Below are 17,739 nucleotides of genomic sequence, written 5' to 3'. Positions count from 1 at the left end.
CCATCTCTTCACTGTAGATCATTTTGAATTCAATGCATAAGTACCAGCCACGGGTGCACATCATAAAGAAGAAGGACCACACGGCCTCCCTGCTCAACCTGAAGTCTGAAGAATTCAGAACGTTCATCTTTCCAGAGACAGTTTTCACAGCAGTCACTGCCTACCAGAACCAGCTGGTGAGTTCAGCTCCTGCACAAGGGGTTTCCTTGTACTCAGAACGGAAGTTTCTTTGGAGAGAGCTATTGAACATCAGCATCAGAGCATCATGTACCAAGGGACCATGTATTGCATCATCTTATCTTCTAGGACCTGTGTCTGGTAGCTGAGCCCTAACCTGAATCCACCCCAGTGTACCTTCTGCAGAGAGCTCCCTGATACTGGTTCCTCCTCCTGCAGAAGCATGCTCTTTTTGTTTTCCTAACAAATGTAAACCTTGTAGTCAGCTGCCCAAATTACTAACACTTGAGGAATTTTGTGAGCCACAACTGAGGATAAGGAAAATGGTTGTGAATGGCTCTTTAAATAAAAAGCTTCAGTCAGATATTTCATTGACGTCAAGATTCCAGCTCACAACATCAGGTCCTATCTTCTACTCTCTGTCACACACCATATTTCCAACTGGACTATTATTCTCATGCATAAGATTTAGTCTTAGTAAATATTTATCATTGTCCCACTAAGGCTGAGTGCTGTTAGGCACTAGCTCAAACATTTTATTCTTTCACTGTCAGCGGAATGCTGACAGGTTTGGAGCATCATACTGAAGCTGAATGGCATGGCCAGGAAGCTGAGGGGAAGGAAGAGTGAGAAACTTTTCTGCAGTCAAAAAAAAAAAAAAAAAAGCAGGAAGTAGAATTCCCTTGAGTGCACACAATAAAAGGTCTTCACACCTTTAGTTTAATTGACAATGCATCTGTTCAGAGTTCTTCATCTCGCTTTTGTTTGATTAGCTATAAGTAGCTAGGTGATTGCCTTCCTCCTGGCTGGCTGTTGGTGTAGGTTTGTAATGGAAAACAATCATACTGCCTGCTGGCTGAGAATCCAACATGGGTGGGTAGGCAGAGGAGATCCAGAGGCTCTGGGAAGACAGGAGGAAGCTGAAAGCAGAGGTAGTCCTGTGCAAATAAGAAAGCAGGAAGGGGGCTAGAGAGATGGCTCAGCAGTTAAGAGTACTGTCTGCATTATTTATTTATTGACAGCATACTGGCCATATTTTTATTGGAGTTAATGATTTTTGATAATTTTTGATGTCATTTTTATGATAGAATTCATGGAGTCTCTGGGGGAAATAGTAATACTTGGAAGGCTAATTAAAATATTAATTTAAGGTAAACTGTTATTTATGTTCATATATGTATGTATATGTATTTCTGGTGTTTTTATACAAATTGTAAAACCAATTAATCAAAAGATTTTTCTTCCCGTTTATTTCCTGGTGTAGTTAGTTGATTTGCACTTTAATTATTAAAACCAAAACCACTTTCTCTTTTTGCAACTAACCTGCACAAGTAAACCTAAAATTTCAAAAAAAAAAAAAAAAAAAAAAAAAGAGTACTGTCTGCTCTTCCAGAGAGCCTGAGTTTCATTCCCAGCAGCCACATGGTGGTGCATAACCATTGATAGTGGAATCTGAGACGCTTCTGGTTTAAAGGTGTGCATACAGATAGAACACTCACATACATAAAAGAAATAAAAATCTTGAAAGAAAAGAAGTAGGGACAGACAGAAGAAGTATTTAAGAATGGCCAGAGTGGGTGGAGAAGGCTCGTGCTTCGTTCACAGCTATCGCTGCCATTTCCCTGGCTTATAAGCTGGAGCTAAGAACTAACCAGACCGTATTTGGAGACTGCAGTGCCCCACGGATGGGACAATGTGTACCAACATGCCTTGGGAATACAATGTTGGACTGTTGAGGAGTGCCAAGAGTGCTTATCCACACCTGGACTTTAAAATGTCAGTGATTGCGCATGGAGATGGCTCAACAGGTAAAGAGGCACTTGTGACCTGCTTACCTGAGGCAGATCCCTAGAAAACACACACACACACACACACACACACACACACACGAATGCGCGCACACACACACATTTAAATAAATAAATGAAATTAAAAATTTGTTGGCATATTTTCTAAGATAAATCAATGCACAGTTGTTACATAAATTACCTTATTATATAAACAAAGTGTCATCTCTTTGTTCTCCAAAATGATAACACAAAAGGAGAGACTTTCAGAGAATATCCATGTAAAACTTTGTGAATAGATCAAAGTCCACAGCATCCTAAAGCCCTGAAGATCTTGATCTTTGAAGCCACAACCGCACATGTGGAAAGCACGTGGAACGTGGCTCTCCCAGGTTCCGAGAAATATTAAGTTCATTTCCACTAAGTGAATGTGTAACTTTATGATACAATACTAGATGTATAACACTTCTCAAAACCTTGTTGATGTTTTGGGATGAAGTAAAAACTTGTCCTATGGAAACTTCAATGCTGCTCTCAGAATTCCTTTTTAAGAGGGACAAAGTTAGAAAAAGTAGATTACAAGTTTTATTTTTTTAAACAGAAATGCAATGAATTAGAATCAATAGGGAGGGAAGTTTCCACGTGCAATACCTTAGATTTGTTTTGATAGGCGAAGGAGATATCCTAAAAAACCACCAGCAGGCCTTCTGCCACAGCGCAGAGATTACATAAAGGTGGCTAGACTTTACAAAGTGCCACTTAAAGGATTGATTTTATCTAATCTTTGCAGGAATATTATTAAATCAGAGAAATAGTAGTTTATTACGCAATACACAGTGGGGGAAATTGAGGTGACTTGCTGTGCCCATCGTGGATCTGAAGCAAGGCAGTTATTATACTTATTTTAGTCCTTGATCTCTGAACTGAGTGTCAGAGGGGCAGGATGCCTTTTCTCTCAGCTTCTGACCTTGGTGGACCCTCAGACATCTTTCCCAGAGGGTTTTACATTATCGTTCCCCCTCACCACACACACGCTCACTGGTTTTTGGCTGTGTGGGGCTATGCTCACACAGGATATTGGTGAGTATCACGTGAGGGTTACTATCCTCAACAAGAGGGCCAAGAGTCTGCTCGGCTCACTTTAGCAAAGATATACCATGCCCGTCCATTTGATAGTCTCATGGAAATATTTTTTTACTAACCCATTTACTCAGAAAAACTTCAGTGTCAGAAGGAAAGTCTTATAAGCAAATGGTCCAGTGAACTGCATGCACTCTCCACCCAGGTTTCACAATTAAATGTTACCAAGTTTGCTTCATTCTGTCTACTCCTTTTCCCCTGTCTATACTGTTCTGCCAATCCAAACTAAGATACTAGTCTCATTGACTGAGGCTGACTCCATCCAGCAAGCACGGTCCCACGGTGAGGATATTATTGTTGTGACCATATTGTCTTTAAGACAGCCTAGAAGATCTATTGAAATATCCCTTCATACAATGTCAGCTCATCTAAATTTTAGTGTTGGCCCATTGTACCCATTGTGGTTTTGTTTCTTCCCCTCTTGTTCTAAGCTCCGACTAAGATTCATTGTCTAGGCTGGTTATTTTAATTCAGAAAAATCCTTCTACATTTTTCTCAGTAATCTTATTTAATTCTGACATGAATCCCTGATGGGAGTCCAGTGAGTATCATTTTGTAGATAATGAAACTGAAGTTCCAAGTGGTTAGGACACTCACTCATGGCTACATATTTGATAAGTGCCAGGCCTGTCAAGAAGGTTTGAACTTCTGGGTCCTCACTCCTCCGTTTGGGTTGGATTGCAAGCAATAAAGTAATCACTTCCAAGATCAATAGTTTGAAAGCCGAATTTGAGATTGCTACTATATTAAAATAATATATATTTTATTGCTAACTAATGCAGATTCTAACATTCATTACTCCTCTCGCTAATGTTTAGTTTTCTAATCAAAAGAACAAGTGGGTTCAAAATTCAGTCCCAAGAACCCATCAATCTTTGATTGCATCATAAAGTCTAAAGATTAATAGGATTAGTAGACCATTTCACCATGGAATAGCCCACAATAGAAGCATCTTCCTCCTCAGATTCCTGGGTTTATTTCTGTAATCCATTTTCAATGCCATCCTTAGCATAAAACCATCCATAGATGTGGCTTAATAAAGCAGGACCATTTGCACAACTGGCTGATAGATTTCCTTCAGCAAATAAAGCTGACCCAGGTCTCTTTATAAATCAGTTCAGGAACTGCCATTTTCAGTGGGTAGTGTGCTGTCTTCTCCCTACCTCACCTTCAGGGCTCCCGGAGTCAGCTGCTGTTTCATTGCCACACTGCGTGTACTAATTTACCTACAGTAAACACGCAAAAATAAATATGATACAAAGGAAATAAATACTGTGTATAGCATAAACAAAAAGTTTTCCACGCATGAAGAACTAAGATGAGAAGGGGAGGGATTAAAAGTTTCCACTTGGACCCATTTCCTTCTATCTTAAACTTTGATATGACTATTATTTTTATATGTGATAAATTCAAGTCAAAGTTTCTGAAAGTGTGTGTGTGAAACCTTCTTACTTATTGACGCGGTAGTTTTATTTAAAATTAATGAAAATGGGACCTTTTCACCCATTTCTTCTTCTGCTTTTTGCAAGGGGATGATTGCATTTCTTTACATTATTAGATAAACGCTAAATACATTATACTTTCAACAAACTATTTTATAATTTAAGATTTAAAGGTCACGCGTTGTTTTTGAGCTGGCAGATCATTGCTGTGGAGTTGAAGTGTAGGTCAGGTTTCATTTCTAAATGCCTTTGGTCAGACCTCTTCCTGATAATTGGAGAAATGGTCTCCAAGGGCCAATTTTACCTTATGGCTGGCACCCCAGCTGAATTCCGAGTCCGGTGTGTGACAGTGGAAAAGAATAACAGTCACTGTAAAGTTGTCTTTCCGTGCACTGCTGCTGGCGTCACAAATCTGCCCTCTAATTGTGAATACACTTATTTACAGATAATAGCAATGGTAAAATTAATGAATTTTCTGGTTTCCCATGCATTACTCTTCGTCATTTCAATGATAGCAAAAACACAAGTCTTTGCATGCACATGAACATACACATGGCAGGATTTCTTCAGTACGTAGTGCTATTCCTAGTTGTCAATACGTTCTCTTCACCAAGTGAAGAATCTTGCTGCTTTCAAAAGCTGATTCAGGGGATCAAGACGGCTCCTTGATCCAGAGCAGAGGACTGGGCTTTGGTTCCCAGAATTCCCATCTGGCATTTTTCAACCAGAGGATCAGATACCTTCGTCTGCCTCCTGCATGCTCTTGCACACATGTAATAAATGTCAACCCACACAGGCACATACATATACACACAATAAAAAAAATCTTTTTTTAAATTTATTTATTTATTAAAGATTTCTGCCTCCTCCCCGCCACTGCCTCCCATTTCCCTCCCCCTCCCCCGATCAAGTCCCCCTCCCTCATCATCTCGAAGAGCAATCAGGGTTCCCTGACCTGTGGGAAGTCCAAGGACCACCCACCTCCATCCAGGTCTAGTAAGGTGAGCATCCAAACTGCCTAGGCTCCCCCAAAGCCAGTACGTGCAGTAGGATCAAAAACCCATTGCCATTGTTCTTGAGTTCTCAGTAGTCCTCATTGTCTGCTATGTTCAGCAAGTCTGGTTTTATCCCATGCTTTTTCAGACCCAGGCCAGCTGGCCTTAGTGAGTTCCCGATAGAACCGCCCCATTGTCTCAGTGTGTGGGTGCACCCCTTGTGGTCCTGAGTTCCTTGCTTGTGCTCTCTTTCCTTCTGCTCCTGATTTGGACCTTGAGATTTCAGTCCGGTGCTCCAATGTGGGTCTCTGTCTCCTTTCATCGCCTGATGAAGGTTAATATTCAGGAGGATGCCTATATGTTTGTCTTTGGATTCACCTTCTTATTTAGCTTCTTAAAATAAATCTTAAAATAATTGTTTTTGAGTGCTAAAAAGATCTGTGTCTCTGGCTTAACCGGGCAGCAGCTTTGTAGGCTGCGAACTTCCTGGGTGGAGTTTGTTGGAGTAGGTCCAGGTGCTTAGCCACTTCGTCTCATCCATTCTCACAGACAGTCATTCCATTATCCTCAGTTCTACAAAGGGATGTCTAGGTGGGATTTCCCTCTGTAGGCTGTGATTGCCTTTAATGAATAAAGAAACTGCTTTGGACCTATAGCAGGGCAGAACTTAGCTAGATAGGGAAAACTAAGCTGAATGCTGGGAGGAAGAAGGGTGGAGTCAGAGAGAAGCCAGAAATGGATGCCAGAACTTTAGCCGGTAAGCCACAGCTACATGGTCATACACAGATTAATTAGAAATGGGTTAAATTAATATGTAAAAGTTAGCCAATAAGAAGCTAGAGCTAATGGGCAAAGCAGTGATTTGGTTAATACAGTTTCTGTGTTGTTATTTTGGGGTCTGGATGGCCAGGAAACGAACAAGCAGTCAAGTTCTGCCTCCTTCAGAAGATGTCAGACTCCCCTTCATAAGCAAGTTTCCATGTTTTTAATTTAAATACTAATTTCTGACCTTTTTATGATTTGTAGTTACTTAGAAAATAAAATTTTATTATTTAAAATTATTTTGCAGTTGGATATAATGGTACAAACTTTTAGACTTATACTTAACACTCAGGAGGCAGAGGCAGACTGATCTCTGTGAGACTGAGGTCAACTTGGTCTACATAGTGATTTCCAGCATAGCAAGGAATATGTAGAGAGATTCTGTCTCAAAGAACCAACACACACACACACTCATTTACACATATGTATGTATATATGTATGTGGATGTATGTGTGTCTGTGTGTTGTTTAATCTTGAAATATGAAAGCTAAATAAAAGCCGGGAGGTGGTAGAGCATACCTTTAATCCCAGAACTTGGGAGGCTGAGGCAGGCAGATCTCTGTGAGTCTGAGGCCAGTCTGGTCTACAAAAGTGAGTTCCAGGTCAGACTCCAAAGCTACAGAGAGACCCTGTCTTGAAAAACGATTAAAAAAAAAAAGAAAAAAAGAAAACAAATAGAATGCTTTTAAGCATCCTAGGTTAATACACAGTTTAACATAGTCTGCAAAATCATTAAATCACAATTTAGCAGTTTGTCCTTAGCATAAAGCTCAACAGTCCTGTCTGGAATTACTGCTGTGGTTGTCTTTTGGGTCTGGAGGTGAGCTGAGCCACATAAGGTATAAAGGGAACTACGATCTCTGTGCTGCTGTATTCACTAGAGATAATATAACCACAACCCCAGATTCACCCAGCTTTTTTTCTCTTCTAATGCTTAAAATCAGTGATTTTTTTCCCCCTGGATTTAGTCAAACTCATCCATAGAGAAAGTAAACATCAGGCAATTGTCTTGCATTCCTTTCTAATTATTGTTCTAAATTAAATCATCATTGTACTTTATTAGTAGGCCTAGGTATACAGAGGACCATGCCCTATTGCAATTTTTCTGAAGCTTGAAATTATATCAAGATGTGGAGAAGAAAAGCTATCATTGATACCAGTGAATGTTATAAAAAGGAAAGTTTAAAAAAATTGTGGTAGATAATTATAATAATGAAAGATAGTTCTAAGAAATAAAGAAACTCATGGTGTATTGAGTTCATTTCCAGGCACAAAGTTATGACAATAATGTTAGATCATGGACACATTAATTGGCATTCATTTCTCTACTTGTATCAGGGCACTGGAGAATTTTAACCAAAGTTGCGTCGTTCAAAGCCACTGACTTTTAAACTTTGGAAATATGAAAACCAATCATAAATTTTTCAAAATCCTTTCCAGGACAAAGCAGCCATCATAGTGTAGACACTTCTTTCTGTTGCGTGGTTTATTTGCAACCAAATAAAGCTTGCTGTGGTTCACATGGAAGAAAAAAGGCTCCAAGAACTTCTGATGTCGCCCTCCACGTTAGACACAGCATCTGCCATTATCTCCAGACAATTCTAACTACCAGCAAATCCAGTCACTTTTTAGTTTTAGAATACGTTACTGAGAGCGAGATCTGCCTTTGTTGTTTGGGCGCACAGTTAAAATTTTCATTTGGGTTTGAGTTGCCTTTAGTGTCACTACCTTGCAACGGACTCACATCACCCAGGGCTCTTCAGGGTGTATCTCTGCACTTGCTCCATAGAGTTTCAGGTCTCTACCTGCCATTACCCTGGACCAAAGCAACCGATCCTCATTACATAAATACTGGCTAATGAATGCCTTACGACAGTTTAACATTATAGAGTATTTTACATTACAGTTGCTGAGCAGAAAGAAGAACATCTTTTTTCTTGAAGATTAAAATCTTGCTGGGACTTACAATCTTAGGGCATTTTGGTTCTATGGACTTTAAAGAATTTTTATAATTTATATTGAATAAATAATATTTTTTCTTCTTGAAAGCGGACATTCAAAAATAAGTTCAAGTCCGAAACAAATGACTGAACAGACTGGTCTTTAGGAGTGGCAGCCATGCATGAGAAGAGATTCTCATCCCGAAGCGTTGGATGTGCACATTGTAGAGGCCACCTGAGGCCTTGGAGGACTCAGCTCCGTGCACGTTTTATTATTGCTTTTCATTGTGAATAGATCTTATTGTCTATCATGGTTCCATCCCTGTCTAGTAATATCCATAATTTTGCTGAAAAGGAACCTCGTTATCCCTTTGCTGCTCTGCAGGAGATGTTCTGAGTGAGCAGGTACCCCCAAGGCTCTAAGTCACAGGCTCTTGCTTGGACCTGTCAGTGCTGCAGATAGAGAAGAGCATCCACCTGTGTGATGGAGGGCACCCTAAGGGAGGTGAAAGCTTCTTGGCAGCCTTACAAACACAATTCACATTGAGGATATTTTCAAAAGGAAACGGCATCTTTCTTTCTAGTGATAAGAGAAACTCGAAGTGTTGAACTTTGGATGTAGTCTGATCATTTTTTTTCAAAGTAGTATTTGTTATAAAACTTTTATAAATAAATACTATACTTATTTTTATAAATTTTATAGTTAGCATGTAAAATTCTGTTTTAATTGCTTTCTCTTTAGTGTGAAGCAGGACACCCCACATCCATGGCTCCCTTTCCCCTGCTCAGAGTATTTTGTGTGTCTCCCTCCAAAGGAGAACCTGTATCCCAAATTTGATATTACAAGCTAAGACCCTCTTGAAAGGGTTCCCTGTTAGTAACGCAGCTAGGAACAGGTACTTGGGTCCTGGAGCTCCTTGTGACTCACTGTGACTGTTTGCCAGATGAGGGCATAGCCCGCTCATCGGTGAGGTTCCTTTTAGTGCTAACAGAAATCCATTCCGAATCTGTTCTCATCAGTCCTTCCTCGGTATTTGCTTCACAGCCTGAAGTATTTTTCCTCAGAGGTGTGACACACAGGGTCTAATGGGTCTCTCTGTGTTAATAGTAACACTACAAGATTTATAAATTCCGAAATGTGGACACTTAACGTTGGAGACTGATTTTTACTAGAAAGTAATTCTTTCTAGATGAGCATAGTTATGTGAGTGACATTAAACAGAAGGCTGACAAAGTAACTGTTTCCATTCTAAGTTAGGCAAACGGAAAGGATACTGGTAGTACATTTATACTTTGAAGGCTTCATATCCTGCATTTATATAAAACACGTCAGTATCAGCACAGTGTTGAACATGGGCTATAATTAGCCTTTTAATTTTCTTATCTATTACAGTATGTAGTCACCTGCACAAAAAGTTGTTTCATGCTTCCAAGTCAGAATGAGACAGCGTCTTTGCTTCCATTCTTCACTTCCCCACAGCACACACGGTCTGCACAACTCTCCCATGGAGGTCGTTCCCCTGCCCCAGTTGGTCCTAACCTTTCCCTAGCATTTTAAATCCTTCACAATCTAGTTTCATGTTCCGTCTTGCCTGAAAGGCCACCAAATCTTTGCTCTCAATCATGGGCTTGTCCCTTACCCAAACCCAAACTTCTCCTGATGCTTACAGGATCACTGGGGTCTTTGGGAAATGAAAAAACTATTTCTGATTTTGTCTCGTTGACCTCTGAAATGAGATCGTTTTGTACCCATTTTTTCCTTCCTAGATAACCAAGCTGAAAATAGACAGCAATCCGTTTGCCAAAGGATTCCGGGACTCCTCCAGGCTCACTGACATTGAGAGGTAATAAGAATTTTCTATTTGTTCTTTTGTCCAGATAAGATAAAAGAGTGGGTGGTAAGAACAGGTGCCTCTTAGCAACCACGAAGCATGCTTTTACAGCATGTAGTTTCCATTCTCTCTGCACCTTTCCTTTCCCAACCATAAGCCCTGTCACTGTACAGCTCCTCCGTCTCGAGAGCGCCTGCTGCAGGATCTCTCAAATGATTCCCCAGAAAAGAGGTTTGTTTGATATGGACCATGTCTTCCACTGTGAAACATCGGGTTTGCTGTGACCAGAAAGTGGGTCCTAGTTACAATTGAACACTGTCTTACTGAGTGCCACTCTGAGGGACTTCATAGCCATTTTCCTTCAGAAGGGGGATGTGCTTGATAACACAAAGAACTGAGGGATGATTTGCAATTTTGAACCAAGGGGAAGCCATTTAATTTGAGGCCACACAATTTTATCTGTAAAATGGGTTGCTATCTTTCATCGGAGAAATAAATATCAAGTCTGAGGGCCCGGAAGCAGACAAGAAGCGGCCGTGCATGTGAAACCCCGCCACAGTGACAGCTGTTTGTTGTCATTGGACACCACGGAGTGATCGGGATCCATAGCTACTAGCACGTTATGAATACTGAAATGTATTTTTTTTTCGAGAAGATTTTTGAGCCAATTGATTATCTACACTCTTTACACCCAGTAAATTTCTATCCTTCATCTTCATACTAGGTCTGATATGTTTGCTAATGGGCGGAACACCGCGTAGCTACCAGCCCCCTCACTTATACTGTATCTTAGTATTTTTGTGCCACTCTCCTGCCAACTGCCACACATTTCTGCTTTTCATTTTATTGTTTACCACATGGGCATCTCTGACCTTGACACCTCTGTCCAATCTGTCTTGGCAACTCAAATGAAAGGTTAACTGTGCTTTATCAACTTGTGTCTGATTCTTCTGAAACCTGCCAAAGTGGCCGAGCACCGAGTGGTTGGCATACTTGGAGGGAATGGATGTAGAAGCTATGTGGGGAGCCTGAGAGCTTGAGTTAAAAAAATAAAGACTAATCGCTGGAGAGTCTGACTACTGGTCGGAGTGGTGAAGTCAGCAACAATCCTTAGGCCACTGAAGGGACATCTATTGCCCGAGTCTCAAAAAGCAGGTTGGTTAGAGAATTGTGAATGGTGGCATTTATGAAAGTGCACATAAGCCCAAAGGGCAGAAATATTTCTGAGTCTCTCGTCTTAGAGTAGCCTTGCATCCAACCCTTTAGACCCTGTCTGAGTAACTCTGAACGCTCTCTGTGAGCTGATCTTAGAGTAAAAATAGTCCTGGAGTTGCCCCATGCTCAGGAGATAGGAGCCCAGCCTGGCTGCCCTTTAGAACAGCAGATTTGATAATGCATGTGGTCACATTTTCCACTTATTGAATAAGCGCTCTGATGTGGGAGCACTCGCTTGCTTGTGAAGCTAAGTGGCTCGCGATGGTCCTAAGGCCAAGAGAGCGCTCTGATGTGACTAGCTGAAAGTTTGCAAGATGACCTAAGTGGTGTGAAACTGGCCAAGGTTTTGGATTTCATTTCCAGGTATTTAAGTCTGAATTTTTCCTAAATAGCCTTTGGGGATGGGACAAATCAGATCAATTGATCTTTAGAGACCTAAAGAAATTAAATTAGTCTGGAGTCAGTTACTGCACTAAACCATGTAGTAATTGAATTGTTCCTTGTAACTGATTGAAAACAGCCCTATCTGTATCAATCCTGGGAGCTTTTCTTCATGAGAGATCTGAGGGGAAAACACATTTTTTTATGACACGATGACAGATGCTGCATTTTTCTAACCTAACTGAATATGATGTAATAAATATGTGACTTTAATGATTTCAAGTTTCCTGTCCTAGATTTATAACCTACTGTGGAGGACAGTGCCCCCAAATACTGTCAGCATGGGACGTGTGTTCTTGGATTTTAATGTGGCCTTTTCATAACTACCAGCGCTGGGTGCTTCTTGAGGCCTCACGGTTGTTCTGGGTCTGGGTTTGGCGGGGTCTGTGTCGCTGGATGTGTCCTTCCTGCCCTTCATGTGCAGCCTCACTGTGCAGGGTCAGCGTCCTGAGTTGTAAAGCAAACTCATGTCCTTATCAGGAGTGGAAGCACACTACAAAGCCCAAAGGGATGACTCCACAGGAATGAATTTTTAACCATTTAGACCAGGGAAAGTCTTGCTGCTGGTTCTATGAGTAAGGAGCCTAGGACAGCCTCTGGCCTGCTGTGTTCTCCTCCCTCCCTACTTTTAGGGGGGTTTCATAGAGGCACAAAAGCTCAGTGCTACTTCTGAGGAAGGAAAGATAACTTAGGATATTTTCTTCAGAAGTCAGTGCTTTTGTTAGTCCCGCTCCTTGGACAAAGAATTACTGCTCAACTGCAGAACAAAACACCAATGAATGTTGACCAGGAAGGAAAAAGCATAAAAACAACAGCAGACTCCAGTGCCTGTGTGTTCCCCTGGGTTCTTTTTCTGAGGACACCAGTTACCAGATGCTGTTTTTAACCACTTTCCCTCTAGATATATTTACCTTATAATTTTTAAGTTATTGTCTTGGTTTTTTTTTTCATTTTATACCACAATTTTAGTTACTTAGGGTTCTTATTTTTTCCCATTTTAAAGAATGACAGGGAGAAAAATGTATTTCTTTACATGTATTATTGGTTATGTATATAGGATAAGTAACCAAAGATAGAAATACTGGGTGAAAGCATGCGTTTTTGTATATTTTTCTACTATTCTGCTATTTTTTAAATGTCAGTTTTACTGGAGAAAGAACCTAAGCTTTCAATAGTAGGAAATGATTTAATAAACTTTATTGTCACATGATTTAGAAAACAGTGTTCAAATACATAAGATTAAAAATACTATTTTAATCATTTTAAGCAAGATATTCTGTGACATTAAGTAAATTCATAACATCATGCAGCTATCACCTCTATCCTTTTCCAGAATGTTCTCAGTATCACAAAGAGATGGTATGCTCAGGCCCCATCCCCCTTCTTCTTCTTCTTTTTTTTTTTAAAAAAAAGATTTATTTATTTATTAAGTATACAGCTGTCTGCCTGCATATGTCCCTGCAGGCCAGAAGAGGGCACCATATTTCATTATAGATGGTTGTGAGCCACCATGTGGTTCCTGGGAATTGACCTTTGGAAGGATAGCCAGTGCTCTTAACCTCTCAGCCATCTCTCCAGCCTCCCATCTCCCTTCTTTCTCCTGGCCTGATCCATTTTAGTTTCTATCTGTGTGAATCTGCCTAGTTAATTATCTCCTGTAATGAGTGGACACATGATCTCAAATATATTTAACACACAGCCAAGTTTTCCAAGAAAGCTCCTTTAGGCATTAAAACAAAGGAAGAAGGAAAGAAAGATTGTCTGTCCATCTATTTGTACCCTGTCAAAAATGGTGGTCACTGTTTCATTTTTGCTAAGATGATGGTCTAAATATAAATTTTTAGGAATTAGCCTATTTCTGGAGCTCTATTTTTTTTTTTTTTTTTTTGCTTTGTCTGTCTCCTATCAACCTATGAAAGCCATTTATGGATCATGAGAACTTTGACAAAAGCCTGTAAGGGAGAACGGGTTTGTTTTGGCTCTCCATTCAAGGTATTGTCTATCATGGCAGGAATCAAGACAGCAGGAGACTGAGGCAGCTGAACACATTGGGTCCAGTGCCAGGAATCCGAGAGTGATGGATACTTGCTTCTGCTCAATTCCCTTCTCTTTTTATGCAGACCAGAATCCCAGCCAGGGACTGGTGTCTCCCCCAGGATGCGGGCCTTCTTACTTCAGTTAACACAGTCAACTTATTTGTCTCCCACAGATGTATCAGGGGCCAGTCTCCCCGTTCTTGACTCCAAGTTGACAGTTAACATGAAGTCATCGTATTTCCTTCTAGCTTACTATTCACATTTTTGACATGATATATATATCAAAGAGACATATCACTTTATATTTTTTCTATACCATATATTACCTGTAAATCAATTTTGATTTAATTATGTCTGCCTTGATTATTTACCTAATTCCTTTTTTAAATTTAATTAACATTTTCATTTATTTTTACATACTGACCAGTTTCCCCTCCCTCCTCTCCTCTTGTTCCTCCCCACATCCCATCTACTCCCCTCTTCATCCACTCCTTTTTCTCCATTCAGAAAGAGGCAGGCCTCCCTTGGCCTTGAACCAGGCAAGGCACATCAAGTAGAGGCAGGACCAAGCTCCTTCCCCTACATCAAGGCTGGGCAGATAATCCAGCATGGAGAACAGGTTCCCAAAAGCCAGCTAAGCACCAGGGGACAGGTCCTGATTTCACTGCTCGGAGCCTTATAAACAGACCAAGCTACACAGCTGTCACACACATGCAAAGGGCCTAGGTGGGTCCCATGCAGGCTCTCTAACTGTTGCTCCGGAGTTCATGAGCTCCCAGGAGCTCAGGTCAGCTGTCTCTGTGGCCCCCTACCCTGTCATGACCTTGACCCCCCCCCACACACTTGTGTACTCCCTCCTCCTTTTCTTCAGCAGAACTCCCAGAGCTTAGCCCAGTGCTTGGCTGTGGATCTCTGCACCTGCTTCCATCAGTTACTGGAAGAAGGCTCTTTGATGACAATTGGGTGGTCACCAATCTAATTATAGTAGATGAGCAGTTCAGACATCCTCTCCACTATTGCTAGGAGTCTTAGCTGGATCATCTTTGTGGATTCCTGGGGGTTTCCCTGGCAACAGGTTTCTCCAAAATGACCCCCCCCCCGCCGCCAAATCAAGATGTCTCTTTTGTCTCTTTCATTCTCTCGCTCCATCTTGCCTCTCATCTGCCTCTGGCCCCCACCCCAAACTCCACCCCCAGTTTGCCTAGGAGAACTCTCCTATTTCCGCTTCCCAGGGAAATCCATGCATCCCACTTTAGGCCCTCCTTGTTATCTAGCCTCTGTGGGGCTGTGGATTTTAGGTTGGTTATTCTATACTTACTCCTAATCCACTTATGAGTGAGTACATATCATGTTTGTCTTTCTGAGTCTGGGTCACCTCACTCAGGATGATTATTTCTAGTTCTATCCATTTGCCTGCAAATTTCATGAGGTCATTGGTTTTTTACAACTGAGTAACACTTTGTCATTTAAATGTACCACATTTTCTTATCCATTTTTCAATTGAGGGGCATCTAGGCTGTTTCCAGGTTCTGGCTATAATGAATAATGCTGCTATGAACATAGTTAAGCATGTTGTATGATTGAGCATCCTTTGGGTATATGCTCAAGATTGGTATAGGTGGGTCTTGAGATAGATTGATTCTCAATTTTTTGAGAAACCGTCACATTGATTTCCAAAGTGTCTGTACAGTTTTCACTCCCACCAGCAACGAAGGAGTGTTTCTGACTCCACATTCTCTTCAACATAAGCTGCATCAGTGTTTTTGATCTTAACCATTCTGACAGGTGTAAGATGGTACTTTACCTGATTCTTTTTTCCCCCCAATTCTTATCTACACTAGGTCTTGTAGTCTTCCTAGCTGCTGCTTTTGTACTTTGCATAAATTGATGACATACGTAAATAGTCAAGTGTCTCAGATGTCAAACCTCTGTTTTCTTGTTGTTTTCAAATTTCCTTGATGCTCTATGATGCATCCATCTAGTCTTCAGAATCATCTGGCAAATCTTCCCCCGAAAATGTAATAGGAATTTTGGCTTTGTTTCTGTTGAATTTATACACAAGTTCTCAGGAGAAAATTGATGTGTTTATAGTGTATATGGATGCAGGCTCCTTGATGACAATTGGGTGGTTACCAATCTAATTACAGTAGATGACCAGTTCAGGCACTCTCTCCACTATTGCTAGGAGTCCTAGCTGGGGTCATCCTTGTGGATTCCTTTCAGTTCTTCTCAGGACTATTCATGTTTACTCTGTTAGCTAACACTATCACTGACAGAATTTGGACATTTTCAGGTTTTGAAATCCCACATCAATTTTCTTAGATACGTACCTGGTTCTATGAAGCTGCAACATTTAGTGCAACAGCTCTGGGTAAAGGAAGTCAGTGAAAATTTGAAGGGAGGCTCTCCCAATCCTGAATTTAGGAATGAAAGTAAAAGAACCCTCCGTCCATCTGAACTTTACTTTAAAGCCCTAGTAAACACAATGAAAAACTCTTATTAATAACTGGTGCACGCTTTTAATCCTGCACTCAGGAGGCAGAGGCAAGTGGATCTCTGTGAGCTCAAGGCCAGCCTGGTCTATAGAGCAAGTTTCAAGGCTGGCTCCATAGCTACTGGAAAACCGTGTCTTGAAAAGCCAAAAGAAGTTTATAATATTCATTAGATATTAAAATATTTTGGTTATTGGATTAAATAAAATATATTTTATTGCTATTTATGCAGCCACTAGACTATTAGAGAATTACATATGTGGCTAGCATTTTATTCCACTAGAAAATACTGTAATAAGGAGTTTTTATGAGACAGTTTGCTGTGATAAATACAATTTTAAGTTAGAAATCAGACTGTTTTTGTTTATTAAAAATGATCAAATTCCCCATATCATTCCATCACTGTAGTGAACACAAAGTTTAGTTTAATAAATTCTAACGTTTGTTGATTTCCAATTATATTGTTTCACAGTCTTTACAAGAGATGATAATTTTTCTTTTATAGTTACACATTTAAAGCAACTTCTTTCTTTCTGACAATGACTAAAGAATATTGCCGACAAACACAATCTCTGACATTCTTCTCTTTTCTTCTCTGTCCTTTGTAGTGCTTCTTGGGTCTTGCTGTGGGTAGTTTCTGCTGGTTGGCTTTCGGATGGGTGCTCCTTATTTCACAAGCCCCAGAAGCACCACGGCCGGAATTAGAAGTTCCTTTAAGCCAACGCTGTTAGGTTTACATTCAACATTCTTTTAGAATCTGTTGAGTTGATTTAATTTTTTGTCTACTTTTACATAATAACATGATTTATTATTCTCATATTGCCTGTTGAATTATTATCTTATTTTTGGAATAATTCCCGTCTGGATTTTATGTTGCTTTAGAAGTATATTGTCAGACTTTAGTTATTTGTGTTTTATTTAAGACTTTTTGCTGATATTTGTAATGGGTAGGACTTCGTTCCATTTTCTCTCTTTGGCCCTTTCAAATTTTTTTCATTCTCACTATCAAATTCAGTTTGCTTAATGGAAATATAGCATTTCTTCTTTTCACTTTTGGATTTAGTTTCAATAGGAAAGAAATAACCTTTACCCGAAGAGTGCATCAGGCCGGCACAAACACCAGCTGCAGTGTTTTTTGAGAGGACCACTTCTTTGTCAAAATTCCTAATTTGTTCCACAAGTGATAGCTAACTATAGATGGACTTTGTCTCATTTAGGGCATTTGTTTGACTTCAGCTTCATCTAACCATGCATGCACTCTCTTTTGACCTTTTCTTTTGATTGCCCTTTCATTTTTTAAAAAAATTATTTATTTTTATATGTATTGGTGTTTTGCCTGTGTCTCTTTTTTAAACACTTTTTAAATATTTATTTATTTATTTATTTATTTATTTATTTATTTATTTATTTATTTATTAT

The 17,739-nt window shown here is 40.1% G+C and overlaps 1 protein-coding gene across 1 annotated transcript in view; it reads left to right on the top strand.

Moving 5' to 3' along the window:
• The window catches only part of Tbx20 (T-box 20), a 58,431-nt gene that overhangs the window by 14,266 nt on the left and 26,426 nt on the right, over positions 1-17,739 (top strand). The window contains exons 5-6 of the mRNA XM_005346957.2: positions 18-176; positions 10,072-10,148. Of these exons, the coding sequence (XP_005347014.1) occupies positions 18-176; positions 10,072-10,148 (236 nt within the window). The remainder of the gene's footprint in view (positions 1-17; positions 177-10,071; positions 10,149-17,739) is intronic.

Source organism: Microtus ochrogaster, chromosome 5 (genome assembly GCF_000317375.1).
Source record: "Microtus ochrogaster isolate Prairie Vole_2 chromosome 5, MicOch1.0, whole genome shotgun sequence".
Lineage (NCBI taxonomy): Eukaryota > Metazoa > Chordata > Mammalia > Rodentia > Cricetidae > Microtus > Microtus ochrogaster.
Note: the sequence above shows the minus strand (reverse complement) of the source record. Positions and strands in the feature narration are given on the sequence as shown.